The sequence below is a fragment of the Hipposideros armiger genome, unplaced genomic scaffold (genome assembly GCF_001890085.2).
Source record: "Hipposideros armiger isolate ML-2016 unplaced genomic scaffold, ASM189008v1 scaffold_51, whole genome shotgun sequence".
Classification (NCBI taxonomy): Eukaryota; Metazoa; Chordata; class Mammalia; order Chiroptera; family Hipposideridae; genus Hipposideros; species Hipposideros armiger.
The window spans coordinates 2,429,809-2,443,925 of record NW_017731401.1 but is presented as its reverse complement, the minus strand read 5'-3'; the positions used below and the strand labels follow the sequence as shown (position 1 = coordinate 2,443,925).

The 14,117-nt window shown below is 38.4% G+C and overlaps 1 protein-coding gene across 10 annotated transcripts in view; it reads left to right on the top strand.

The window, feature by feature from the left end:
- Positions 1-14,117, top strand: part of GRIP1 (glutamate receptor interacting protein 1) — a 397,622-nt gene that overhangs the window by 219,483 nt on the left and 164,022 nt on the right. For all 10 annotated transcript variants that reach the window (XM_019640580.1, XM_019640581.1, XM_019640579.1 and 7 more), the window contains exon 2: positions 8,951-9,031. In XM_019640580.1, coding sequence (XP_019496125.1) covers positions 8,951-9,031 — 81 coding nt within the window. The remainder of the gene's footprint in view (positions 1-8,950; positions 9,032-14,117) is intronic.

The following is a 14,117-nucleotide window of genomic DNA, read 5'->3' as shown; positions in this document are numbered from 1 at the left end:
GCTGGCTGCTGGCTACACACGGTAGCCCATGGCAACCCTGCTGCAGCAGGGGCTACAGCCTACGCCATCGCCAGTGACTCATGGCAGCCCAGCTCCGGGTTGAGCTGTTGTTCAGCATCTTTGCTGTGGAGGGCAGTGTCACTGGCCCTTATATGTGGGATCCGAACCGGGGCTCTCTGGCATCTCAAGCCAGCTCTTAACCAATGTGCCACTTGGCTGGCCCGAATAAATGTGGTTTTAAATAGCCGATATTCACTACCCTGAAGTAATTCATATTTTTCACCAGATTATTATTCTAATGCTAAGAACTTGTTCTATGCATATTTCATAGTTGAGATACCGATAACTTCAGCTGGCACAATCTAATGGGTAAACCAAAAACTTCAATGATATAGCCCTCTCTACATATAGAAAATGTAGACATTGTACTGAATTTAAGATTATAATTTTTTTAATTGGGATCTGATATGGTAATGAAAATGAGCTTTACGTCCTCGGGTCCATCCCTCTAGATAGGTTCATTCTCGGCGATGAGGCCAGTCTGTGACTGCTGTGGCCCTTGCTCATCTGTTCTTGCTGGAAACAATACTAGGAAGAAGCATAGGAGTTTTCATTGTGATTCAGACACATGAGCAATAGGAATGCCAGAGGCAGAAAGTGTGCAATTTCATGCTCATTAATTTCATAGAGGATTTACGAATTAACCTGGCTCGAGAAATTACTCTTCCAAAAGGCCTGCAGGCACCACTGAGTCGCAAGGTTGACCAGATGCCGGGAGGGGGGGGGGGGATCGCACCAGTTTTATTTATCTATGCATGAAGTTCATAGGGCAAGTTCTGTGCTGGAGACCTTCCTGGTTCCAAGAGAACTGTCCAGGTGCAAGGAAGCAACCCTGTATCTGAAGAAACAGTTTAAGGAGATAGTACCATAGAAGATTCTTCCCACATGTCCCGAACATGAGGTAGAGCGTAACTTTTCATTTTCAGTTGTCCTCTACTAGCTAGGGGGTAGTAACTCGATACTATTGATATTTCCTCCCTCCACCCTAAAGTACAAATTGGCTAAGCAGTTATTATTGCAGTTAACCAGCCCCTCCAGGTAGTCTGACCTCAGGCTGTATCCAGTTATCCCCATAAATAAGCCATTGTAGGACTGTTAAAGGATTTCAAGTGGATCAAGAGAAGATGAAATTCACTCAAAACCATAATATTGCAACATTTTCATTTCCACTTGAGGAAATCATTCCATAAGCAATTTGATACTTATAGTATTTGAGTCCTGGGGGTACTGTTGAAGCCAGTTTCTTTGTGGGCTGCCACTGACACAATCAGGTGACAATCAGGACAGATGTATCCTCACTACCTGTGCCATTGCTGTTGGTTAAATCAATTGGATCAAGGCTTTTCAACTTTTATGTTCATACAAATCACCTGGAGAGTTTGTTAAATGTGGGCTCTGACTCCATAGGTCTGTGGTGGGGCCTGAGATTCTACGTTTCTGACAAGCTCCCACGTGATGACCATGCTGTTTGTCCATAAACCACATTTTGAGTTGCAAGGAGTTAGATAATGGAGCAATGAGGGAGAAAAATGGTCTTATAACACAGGCCTTCAGCAATATGAGCTGTATGGTTGACATTCTTTTTAGCTGTAATATTTAATCTCTGAAATGGTTGTGTGAGTGTGATTAATATAATTTTTTTTCATTATTAAAATTTATTGAGATGACAACTGTTAGTAAAACTACATAGGTTTCAAGGGTACAATTCTGTAATACATCATCTATATATCACACTGTAAAATTTTTGAGGACATCTATCATTGCGAAGAAACCACTGTACATTTGTTTTAAAAATGAAGTTGTGCTCTGGATGATATTTTTTTTAATGTTCAAAAGCAAATGAAGCTGGTTCCCTTTAAGACTATAAAGCACATCTGTGTCTAGATTATAAAACTATAAGAAACCCTGCAGAGTCAAGAGTAGACATTAATGCCATGCAAATACAAAACAAATAAAAGAGAGGAGGGAAAGTAGACTATTGGAGGGCAAAATCATCTCTTAATAGGAAAGAGGCTCTAGTGGAGCAGCACACTGCCTCTGCCTCCTGCCGTCATCACATCCTTCTCACTTTCTTCTGGTTTGAAACTGGTTGTGTGGACCACGTTATCTCATAGGGAAGGAGATGAAATTAATCCATTCTCAATGAGATCAGTTGTAAGCAGCTGCCTGTCATAGCCTCTATATGCCAAAGCAATAGGGCTGAGACTTTCTAGGACCCAGAAGTCTCTGACTCTAGGAAAGATTAAGGGTGTACTTATTTTTTTTATGACTCTAGAAAAGGTGTTATTTTAACCTGGGATTATGAACTATTTCAGACTGAAGAGGAATCTTTGGCCATATCTTTGAGTTTGCATTTCTTTATATTATGCAGGGCACTGTGCATGTAGTTATACATGATTTTAACAAGAAGGTAAAGACATACTTAAGTTCTATTATGAAAACCTTTTGCCAGCTACCCATCAGGAAATCTTGCTTAAATTTTGGTGTGCCCTCCAACAAACCATCAAGACAGCAAACTGAACTGGAGATCTAGCGTCCACAGGATAGAAACAGCCAGCCTACAATATATTCGTGCTGAGCCGAGATGAAATGTTCACAGGACCTGAGTACAATAAGGTTACAGCCCCACACCACACAAAGCTTCCATGGTAGCTGAGAATTAAAATAGCCTGTTTCTTGATTTTTCTGATTGTAAACTCTAGATAAATTCATTGCAGTGGCACCCCCTTTCCCTTCCTACGCCTCACCTCCGCCTGTATCCCAAGCCCATGTGCTCCTTTTCCTCCTCAGCTAACAAAGCAGGTGCTCCTATCTCAAACCTATGGAGTAATAAGGATTCCTCAATCACCATTCTACTTAAAGTTTTTTATCCAGTTAATTCTTAGTTTGCACATAGTAGGCACTAAAATTTGTGGAATGTAATTGACTTCAAGGGACATGTTATTTCCTTCCCAGTGGATTTCATTTTGTTCATTCATGAAAAAGAAAGAGTTTTCTTCTGAGTTTGTAATGATGCGCATGAACGTTATGACATGAACTGCCTGTCTCCCCGCTGCTAGGAAATGATCGTAATGTTTAATTGCACAAAATGCCTTTTATTTTATTCCTAATCAAGAAGTTAAGGGATCTGCTGGCTTAGCAGGTGCCTCAATTGTGTGTAATTGGTTGCTAGGAATTGTTTAGCATAGGATGATTAGTCTCAGCCAAAGGAAATTAAATTTTTTTCCCTCCACAAAGCCCTGAACACAGCTAGAGATTCTTGAAGCCACAGTCATATCTGGTTCCACTGGGAAGCCCAGACCCTGGGAATGGAAGAGGCAGGAGATGGAGAGACAAAAACCAGCCTGAAAAAAAAGGGCTTCTGTCGTGAGTGGCACACGCAGGGCAGCTTGATTGTTTTGCATGCGGAATCAACATCAAGAACCAGCCTGAGTACACATGGAAGCTATGCAATGCCAGGCAGCCATTCGAGGTTATGACATGAGGGGACCTGAGTCCATTCCTCAGGATGTGATTCAGCTCTGGCATGGGCTTTAGTGAGCCCATGCAGAGTGAAGCATTGCTCCTTATGTGCCTGCTACTTGTTTTCCAAGTTTTTTTGGGTGTATTTGCTACACCAGCTCCACTTGCAACATGTAATCAAAACAAATGATCTGTGTTTGCCCCTCCTGTGTTTGGCACATGAGGAGACTGGCCAAAGTGGAGGGAATGAGAAGGACAGATGGTCCCCACCCCCACCCAATTGTTCCACTTCTGTTTTAAGTATATGCTTGACTAAGCCCTGTCTGTGCCTCTGTCAGTGTCAATTCTCCATTTAATGGAGGGGATTGTCCCTTGCCTCATGGGATGTGACTGTAAAGGAGATCCATGCTCTTCCTTGTTATGACCAGCATTCACCCCTATGACAGTTGGCGGCCATAATGTGTGACAGTGATTATCTATCTGCTAAGATGTCATTAGGAAAGGCTGATAATGCTGATACCCTGAGATGTACCTCATGATTACTGGCAGCATTCACTTTAGTGAGCACTAGCTCACCAGCTGGAGGTCTGCTTTGCCCCTATAGTGAATTTCAATAACAATTCCTTGTTAAATGCTCCACCATCACAATCAAGCCTGGGAGTCTGGCATGAGAATCAGAATTCTTTTGTTTAAAGGCGTTTTTTAGAGGTTCTTCAATAAACTCTTCTGTAGTCTAAATGAAAATTAAACTAAATGCATTTTAATATTAGTTTTGGATTTTTAACATTCCATAAGTCAATACTTAATAGCTGTTGGGTGATCATGTGACTATAAACCTAGAAAAAGAAAATCGGAGATAGAAGGAAGGTAGATCATAACAAATGACTTTTTTCAGGTTGCTTTTTTACAATAAGTGCTTTAGTTTGAAAAGTTGAATATAATTCATTTATCTATCAGCAAATACAGAGGGTGCTAAAAAATGTATACATATTTTAGGAAAGGAAAACTGTATAAAAATTGTAATACTCAATATATACCGATAACAAAAGGCCAATACAAGTCACATTTGACTTCTGCAATTACAAGTGGTGCTCAAAGTGGTTACCATCAGCGTCCAGACACTTCTGATTACGGTGAACTACTGCTTGAGCAAAGGTCACCAAAGTGTCCACTTGTGTACAGTCTTTTGGCACCCCGGTATTTAATGAACACTATATGTCAGGCACTGTTCTAGAGATATTATCTACTGATTGATTCCTTTTCTTGTTATTTGACCTATTTTTTTATTACTTTTAGTTGTACAAAACAACAAACAACATAATGATTAGACATTTACACCCCTCACAAAGTGATAACCACCCTCCCCCAAGTCTACTACCCATCTGATACCGTATATAGCTGTTACAATACAATTGACTATATTCCCTATGCTGTACTTTATATCCCATGACTATATTTTTTAAAATTATAGTTCACACTCAATATTATTTTATGTTAGTTTCAGATGTACAGCATAGTGGTTTAGCATTTATATAATTTATGAGATGATCCCCCCAATAAGTCTAGTATCCATCTGACACTATACATAGTTTTTACAATATTATTGACTATATTCCCCATACTGTTCTTCACATCCATGTGACTATTGTGTAACTACAAATTTGTACTTCCTAATTCCTTCACCTTCCTCACCCAGCCCCTGACCCTCCTGTGCATCAATACATTGAATAAAGATATTGTGGTACATATATTCAATAGAGTATTATATTACTCTGCCATAAAAGAGAATGAAATTTTACCATTTGCAAAAATGTGGATGGACCTTGAAAGCATTATGCTAAGTGAAATAAGTCAGACAGAGAAAGACAAATACCATCTGATCTTACTTATATGTGGAATCTAAAGAACAGTATAAATGAACAAACAAAACAGAAATAGACTCATAGATACAGAGAACAAACTGATGGTTATTTGACCTATTTTTTAATTTATTCATGTAACTGGATGGAAGTTGAAAATCTAGTTAGTGTCTCCCCAATAAAACAAAGAAGTATTAACAGAGATGTTACCACTCAGTGAGGCCCTTACTGAGGAACAATGAAATTTTCATCTTCAAAAAGTGAACTTACAAGCATAAATTGGTTTTGTCATACAATTTAAATGTACTTCACTGTAGGCAAACAAATATGTGGAGGAGAAGGGAGTGAGGCATATATACACACAAAAGGAATTGGCTATGACTGCTCGTGTTCATAGGCTTCTCCATAGGATTAACTCACATTATGCAAGGTCTCTGCAGGAGCTGTGTGTTTATTCAATCACCTATGTGATACAGAAATGTGCACCCAATAACCCATCAAATCTCATTGCCCATCCAAGAGGAAATACATAAGGAAGAAAGAGCATGTGAATAAGAGTAAAAGAAATGCAGTCTAGAATCACTTTAGATGTGTGTCCTTCTATAAATTTAACTCTCTGGGCCTCACGTCTTGGTCTAGATTATCCCTTATAATCACAGAATTCTAGTGTTACATCTACAAGTGTCCATTAAGGAACACATGAAAACCCCCTATAGAAGACTCCATAGCTCTCCATGTCTTTATACTCAAGAATTAAAAATATACACCAAACATTCTTGCCCTTTAGTATTCCATTATGGCACCATCAGCCACTGATTCCTTCTATGTCTTCCCTCCATTTCTATTCTCAAATGCATATTGAATCAAGAGTTGATTTTGAGTAAATCACATCATGAGAGTTGATGTTCATTCTGTGATGGCTAGCTTTTTCTAAAAGGCCCATGGTGCCTCTTAGAGGTTTAAAATAAAGAGATATTCTTAGGAAAGGTTTCTTTGAAAACAACGTTGAATGGTTCCATGCTACCCTGTTGCTATGCTCTCCTTTAATCTCATGATAAATGTTGCCAAGATCTGCCTCACTTACTTCCATTACGGATTACCACCTTCACCCTGATCGACTCTGGCAAGCTATTCTTAGATAATATGGAACTTATTTCAGTCTGGTCCTTTCACCAATACAACTTTTGGCTTCTAGATAATTGTCTATTTTTGTGTGTGTTTGTAAGAATGCTCTGAATACAGAGAGTGAAGGTGGGAGCTGGGGAATGGATATTATTAGAGACTAGCCAGGTAGCCATCTCTAATTTAGTTTCAGCCTTTTAAGGATGTGCATAACTAGACTATCTCAGCTCTATTTTCAAATACAGAATAAATTTTAAAAGACAGTTTGACCAGGGTTGACTACTTCTGTAATGCAAAGTGGGTAAATTTCTAAAGAAATGGCTCCTTAAAATAGAGTATCAAGTACAGAACACTTTGGTGTCTCCTGGGTGAATCTCTATTGCCCTTTAAGAAATATATTGTAACACTAGATTCAACACAAGATTTTAATTGGCTAGATTCTTGACAACTTGAAAACTGAAGAAAACCTTCCAAGATGCTGCACCTAAAACTGATTATGATCTATATCTCCTTGCTCAGTGCTCTGTACTCATAAATGCACAGTTTAAAAGTTTTGGATAATAAAAGGAAATATATTTTAATTGGTTTTATAAAGAATCCAGATCTTAACATATATTGGGTTGTTGGAAAAGTCATGACACATTTTTGCAACGAAAAACATAGAAAAAATACATCATGACTTTTCCGACAACCCAATAGTAAACTTGTTTTAATAGGTACTATATATCTCTAAAGCATATTGCCTGGTTATTAAATCAACACTATGAGAAAAGCACTCACATACTCAGGTGAAAATTGCAGGGGAGGGGAGTCGGAGGGCAAATGGAGACTTTTGTAGTGTAATGCTTACATTTTGTTTTGTGGTTTGTGATTATACTCAAAATTGCATTTGCAAACTGAACAGTCAAAGAGCTAGGATACTGCTTCATAAGCAAAACCGATGCTGTGATTGTATTGGTATCTGGAAGTTGGTAGTTTATGGCTGGAAGAATATAAAGAATTATGTGACAAATGGAATATAAACATGAAACAGTGTGACTTCCATTTTTTAAGTTAATTGCAGTTTACAGCAGTGTTAATCTTTCTTTTTTTTTTGTCATTGCTTGTAAAGACCTTGTTAGTTTTATGATGAAATCATGAATCATTTCAACCAGAAGTACAAGTTAGAGAGGAATCAAGTTCCTTAATTTTGAAACACAAACCACTTAGCTGGGAGAATTAATGTTTTCAGATGACAAAGCCTTGTTTCTGAATTAAATCTTTTTTGCATTTAATAGTTTGCCATGCACAATATGGTTCTTTTCAATCCTTTAAATGATTTCCTATTATAACAACAATAACAAAACAACCTTAGAGTGTGTCCACAGGTAACATTTGGGTCATCTAGCTTGACTATAACAGATATGCTAGACAATTATTTTACATTATATTTGCACAGTCCATATACATCCTAATCTTGAAAATGTTTAAGTTTGTTACTCAGATATCTCTTTTACTTTATACCAATGTCCCCATGCAAACTAGGAAGAATTCTTCCTTTCTATTTACCCAAATATTTTCAATCCCAGATCATTACTCCTATATTCACAACCCAGATTAAATCCTTTTCTAGATTAAAAAAAAATTAGTTTACTTAGAATTTGATGGCTCCATCACCTCTATGATCTTGTCACCTGGTGTTTTGCTCATTCAGTTTCTTGCCTAACACTCACAGATATAGTGACCTTTAGTTCTTCTGCCTTTTCAGTTGCTTTTTTATGGTTCTGCAGATTACTTTCATCTTTCTAAAACAGGGTGAACCAGTTCATTGCAGTATACCTCTTCTTTTGCCAAGCCATCATTTCTTCCCTGTTCTCAACCTACTTCTCTGCTCTTGCTCTAAATCCTGTTCCCTCCACCTGGCCCTGGATGCCAGTTCACGCTTTCAAGAACCCACTAATTCTGCGTGTCTTTATTTCCCTGCAATACTAATGTTCTGTCATCTGTTTATCTGAAATATAACATTGCTCTTCATTTTCTTTGTTCTTCTACCTGATTATGCTTAGTGCCTACTGAGCCATTTTATTCCTTCTTTGTCTTCCTGTTGCTGATATTCACTGATATTTATTTATCAATGAATGTAGATGACAGGCAAATAATTTGCATACTATATTTGCATACTTCTTACCATTTTATGCCTTCCTGTGCATTATAGCTTGATCCTGACAATCCTAAGAGGTGAATGAGAAAGTGTTCCCCTCTTGTATAGGAGAGGAAACTGAGGTTCAGAGCATTTTAAATGACTTACCCCACAGCCAAACCGAGGCTAGGACCCAGGTCTACTGACTCTTTCTACCATACATACCATATCACCTCTCTCTGGCAGAAGGATTGCAATCCATGAAAAGATCTTCACTGCGTTAGAAACTGGATGGAAATTAACCAAACCCTTCATTGTACCTTTGCAGATGAGAGTCCCTACACTAAATCCGCCAGCCAGACAAAGTCGCCTGATGGAGCGTTGGCTGTGAGGAGACAGAGCATTCCAGGTTAGACCAGATTGTTGGATTTTTCAGCTGTTTTGCTTTTGAACCCTGTGATTTGGTGATCCTCAATAATCCCACCGTGGTTATAAAAAGTATGCTATTTCATAAGGCATGGACTGCATTCTACTCCACTTGTTCAAACAGTATTCCTGAAGGCTAGACTTTGGAAAAGCTTGCCAACTTGTGAGGATTCATCTTGCGTGCAAATTCTTTATAAAATGGCTTGAGTTTATATCGGCTCTCACTCATTTTCTTGCTCTCGCCTCTGTTTTCAGGGGATGACTTTCACAGCAGCATCTATTTCTTTACTGAGACATACCCGGCAGAACACAAGGGTTCAAAATGGCTCTAGCAGATCATGTATGTGCTGAATAAAATGTATTCCTTTCTTCTTGTCTCTTTGAACCCTGATTTGCTTCTATTGGAAAATTGTAAAATTCTGGGACTTTGTTTCCTTGCGAAGCTGTGAGTAGGATTCTTGTAATACTTTAAGTGATGCTTGTTTTTTCAACAACATTTTCAAGAAATACCTTAACATGTCTTTACCCCAAAACTTCAATATTTTGAAGCTTTAAATTTGAGAATGACCTAAGTTCTAAAATTAAAGGAAGAAGGAAATTCAAAATGTTATTTAAACTTCATCTGAACTAGGTAATTCATGGAAAAACCTCTTATGGAAGCAACTGTACTTAAGAGAAGGGTTAAAAACATGAATACATTTAGACATTTATCAAAAATAATGTCTTTATATATCTTATGCAAGTAAATTGAGTACAGCTAAACCTCAGCTACAGGATTTTAGAATACAGTATTTTTAGCAATTCAGGAGAAACAAAGCCTTGTTCTCAGCATTAAATTGAATGGTTTGGCAAATCTTTCAGTGAAAAGGGGAAATTTCCATTTGAATAAAGAGCAGGATGAGTTCAATTCTGAGCAGCCCTGTTCATGATTATTATTTATTTGTATAAGAACTACATGTGGTTATTTTTATCCTTATTCTGAAGGCTTAGATTCATTATCAAAGTACGTGGCTTATAAAGAAGTGTATTGTGACTATATTATACATCCTCGTTCGTGTGCTTTGAAGATTCTAAAGTAATTTGAATTCTGTAATTAGATGGCATCACCCAGTGTGGAGATATCTTCGATTCCATTCTATAAGACATCAATCTTAGTGCTGATCACGTTAAGAAAAGCTATTGCAGTCAGTTGTGGGCTGTGTTCTCTGTTTTTTCCTTGTTGGCAATACGGAAGTACCCAAAGTTTGAAGTTCAAGAATGCTAGTTATCCATCAATTATTTCTTGTCTTCTCAGCATTAGCTGGTGCTCAGTGCACCTCTGTTGGGAAGAGTGAAGAGACTTCCCAATGTCCTTACCACTTTACCTGATACTAAACAAAAGCACTATTATCATGTTTTTCTTTCATGGGTATTTTAATGTTACATACTGAATTATAACCCATGTTTGAGGGCCAGACTTTTCCTTCAGGTCATAAAGTAGATTTTAAAATTGCACATTAGGTCCATAGAAGTTGTTAATCATAATCCTTAGTTTATGACACACAAGTGATTCTTCATTATAGAATGTTTCCTTTTGTTCCTCCTTATGTCAATTTAAAAGTCACTGGAATCATGAACGTGTTTTTGTAGGCTTGATGACTTCTTTTCCTGGAGTTTGAACATGGACAACCATCTCTTTGTTCATCTTTCATAAGATAGTGACCAGAAAGGTTGAGTGACTTCAAAATCTTCTTAGTTATTTAGAACAGTGCAAGAAAAAAAGACTTCACCGGCCAGAGGACTAAGAAAACAAAGTGGTTAATAGGTGATTATTACTTAGTATTATCTTCAGGAGAAAATTAAGGAACTTCTTGGAAACTGTTTCCTGACTGACTTCTGACACTTGGGAGTTCCAAATCGTTACTGTCTTACTTAAAAGTACCTACTCATTCTTGTTCTGGTAAAAAGAAGAAAGTCTCCCCTGACTTTTGGCCAAGGAGCCGCTTAAATCAAAGACACACCTGACCCAGTCTCAGGAAGTCTTAACCAGTCACCCACCATGTCTACCATTACCCTTGCTAAGGCCACGAGAGAGAAATGCAAAGAAGAAAAGGCCGGGAAAATGCATACTCTTTATTATTTGCTGGAGATGCAGCTGAAAAATGCCAGTGTTCTCCTGATGAACTAAGTTGGACCACATGGTGCTATAAGAGCACGAATGCAAGTGTGTATAGCCTTTCATCCTTTCTCCTGCGTTCACCTCCCAGTCTCACTCACCTCCGAGGTATTATGACTGCTCTGGTAGCCAGGAAAGGTGTGTCTAGAGAAAAGCACCCAGGAAGTGAAATAAGGCCTAAAGGAGAGCTGGCTCATCTACCAGCCCCAGAACCTCCCCGTGCAAAGGCCCCTCTCAGTGCAGAGGCAGCCCTGGGGCCACCTTGCTAAAACCTTAAAAGAGCTATGGCTCGGATCTGAGGGCGATCTGGCTGTGACATCTATCACCCCATTGATCACCAGGGTTGATTCATATGATCTGGCTGGCTAGGCCGGTGTCCCCTTCCTCCTTCACCGCCTCACCCCGAAGCTGCGCGCTCGGTCGAAGGGGACGACCTTCCCCAATAGAGGAGAGGACAGTTCTTTGGTCAAGGGTATACGAGTAGCTGCGCTCCCCTGCTAGAACCTCCAAACAAGCTCTCAAGGTCCATTTGTAGAAAAACGTAGGGTGGTCAAGCTCCCAAGACTCCAGACACATCCAAATGAGGTGCTGCATGTGCAGTCTGCCTTGCTTTAAAAGAAAGAGCTATGGCTTTTCCTCACATCTCCCCCTAGCTCCACTCCCAATGATCCAGGATGGTGATTGCATTTGACCATTCATGTGGGCACTTCCTCTGATGAAGGTGGGAGGGGGCAGTGTAGGGTAGTGGAAGGCATTTTAAGCTTCTCTATCCAAGTTTTATGAAATTTTAGGCTGTTCTTTGAAACTTATTCTACAAATGTAGACTTCCTGGAGAAAACATTTATACACATATACATAGATAAGATTTCTTAACATGGGCTCCACTTTTTCCATGGTGTAATAATGAGTAACATTTAATTATTCTGTTCCAAAGAGGTAGCCTTGAATATTAACAGAAATATAATTTGCTTTTCATTCATATCAAAATCTACTGACCCTGTCTAAACTCAAAATTACTATAGCAATTATTTTATAATCACGAGTCAAATATATGCCTTCATTAAATGAAAATTCTAACTATAAATCCCTTCACCCTCCTCCTTTTCTCTTCTCAAAAAAAAAAGGAATGGATTAAACATCTCTTAGGAGCAAAATGCATTTGCTTTGGATAGAGGGTCTGAGATGCATTATTCATTTTATTTGGAAACTTGTCATTTTAATCATGTCTCTTATGGCATAAAAATGTGCAAGAAAAAGATTTTTTAGTCTTTCATAAGTTTTTATAAATTTTTAAATAATGATTATAGTAAAAAAGGACCTGAGTGCCTCTATGACACTGAAGTTTAAATTTAAAGATATAACATTCCATTAAAATATATAAGGGATGAATATTTTCAATCTCATTTACACCCATTTTTTTTTCAAAGAGAAGATGAATTTCAAGCACAAAGATACTTTTAACTAACAGATTCTACTGCACATCTATGTTTATTAAAGAGAATCTGTTGATTTGATTCACTTTTATTTGACAGATTACTGGTGTATTGAATTTTGACTGTTTGAAGGGTTTGCAGGAATTATCAGAGGAATTTTCTATAGACTCTTGGTTTGACAGATTTTACAATAATTTGTGGCTTTACCCACTTAGAGATGAGTCATTTAATTATGGCCGTCTAATGTTAGTGAAGGGAAGACAGGATACACAGTGGACCTCAAAGCCTAGAACTTGTGTATTATTTATTTGACTTGCCTCCTCTTTCCAGGTAGAATAGCTTTCTTTGCTTCTGCTAGTCCTGACAGAATTCAGGGCCATTCACAAATGCAGGAAGAGGTCAAGCACTCACATCTATTGCATTTCCAAACCTTGCTACTCTAGGAAAATTATCTTAACTCTGTAGCCAGAATGAAACCACAAAAGTTTGTGTGGAATTTTTTTTTCCTTCTAGAATATAAGAAAAGGCACTGATCGATTTGGTCATACGGGAATGAAGCGGATATGAACGAAGCCTTTCTTGCTTTTCGTATTTGGCTATTTGTAGGATGGGTAGAAGTATGAAGCTGAGAGTATGAAATGTCCATCACCCCAAGATGTATACACTCAAGCTATTGAGAATACATCCAGAAAGGGTCAACACCTACTGAAAAACCCGTCTTGAGAATAATACAGCACGTTTGGCACCACCGAGAAGCTGGCAACCTTGTATAAAGGGGGAAAGGGCAGGAATTTTGAAGTTTCTGCCTTCTCTGTTCAGCATTTACCTGTTTGGTTAGCACACAATTTGACACTTCATTGGTCTAAATTTTCATTATTACGGCAGGTATATAGTGTGACATTTGCACTAGGATTACAGCTGTATCACTTACTGTTCAGGTGGATGGAAGGGCATTTACTCTGATTTTTGGGCCTCGCCCTGCTTCCTCTCCTTAGTTCCACCACTAAGCCCCTCAAAACATAGAGCGAGTCTCACAGATGGGAAACCATTGTCAGTTGAATCGAGCAAGTATGAAATGTCATGCAGAGAATGGTGCTGCACAACTCATATGCATATCAAATCATCACGTTGTACACTTTAAATATCTTATATCTTTTAGATGCACCTCAATAAAACTAGAACAAAAGAGGTAAAGGGCTGTTATACTTGCAATGTACTATCAAATGATTTAGAAAGAAATAGATGTCTCTGTGTGTGCATGAAGGAGTTCTTTATAGTGCTCCTGCAACTCTCAGAGAATCTTCAAATTATTTCAAAATAAGAAGTTTTGAAAAATGAAGAATGGTGCTGCAGATGCTGCCCAACGATGCCAAGTCAAACTCTGCTATTCACAAGGGAATGACCCACATGGGAAAATACCAAAGTACAAGGACCTTTGCTACTCAAGTAGGCTGTCCTATGTCCTCAGAAGCACCTAGGGA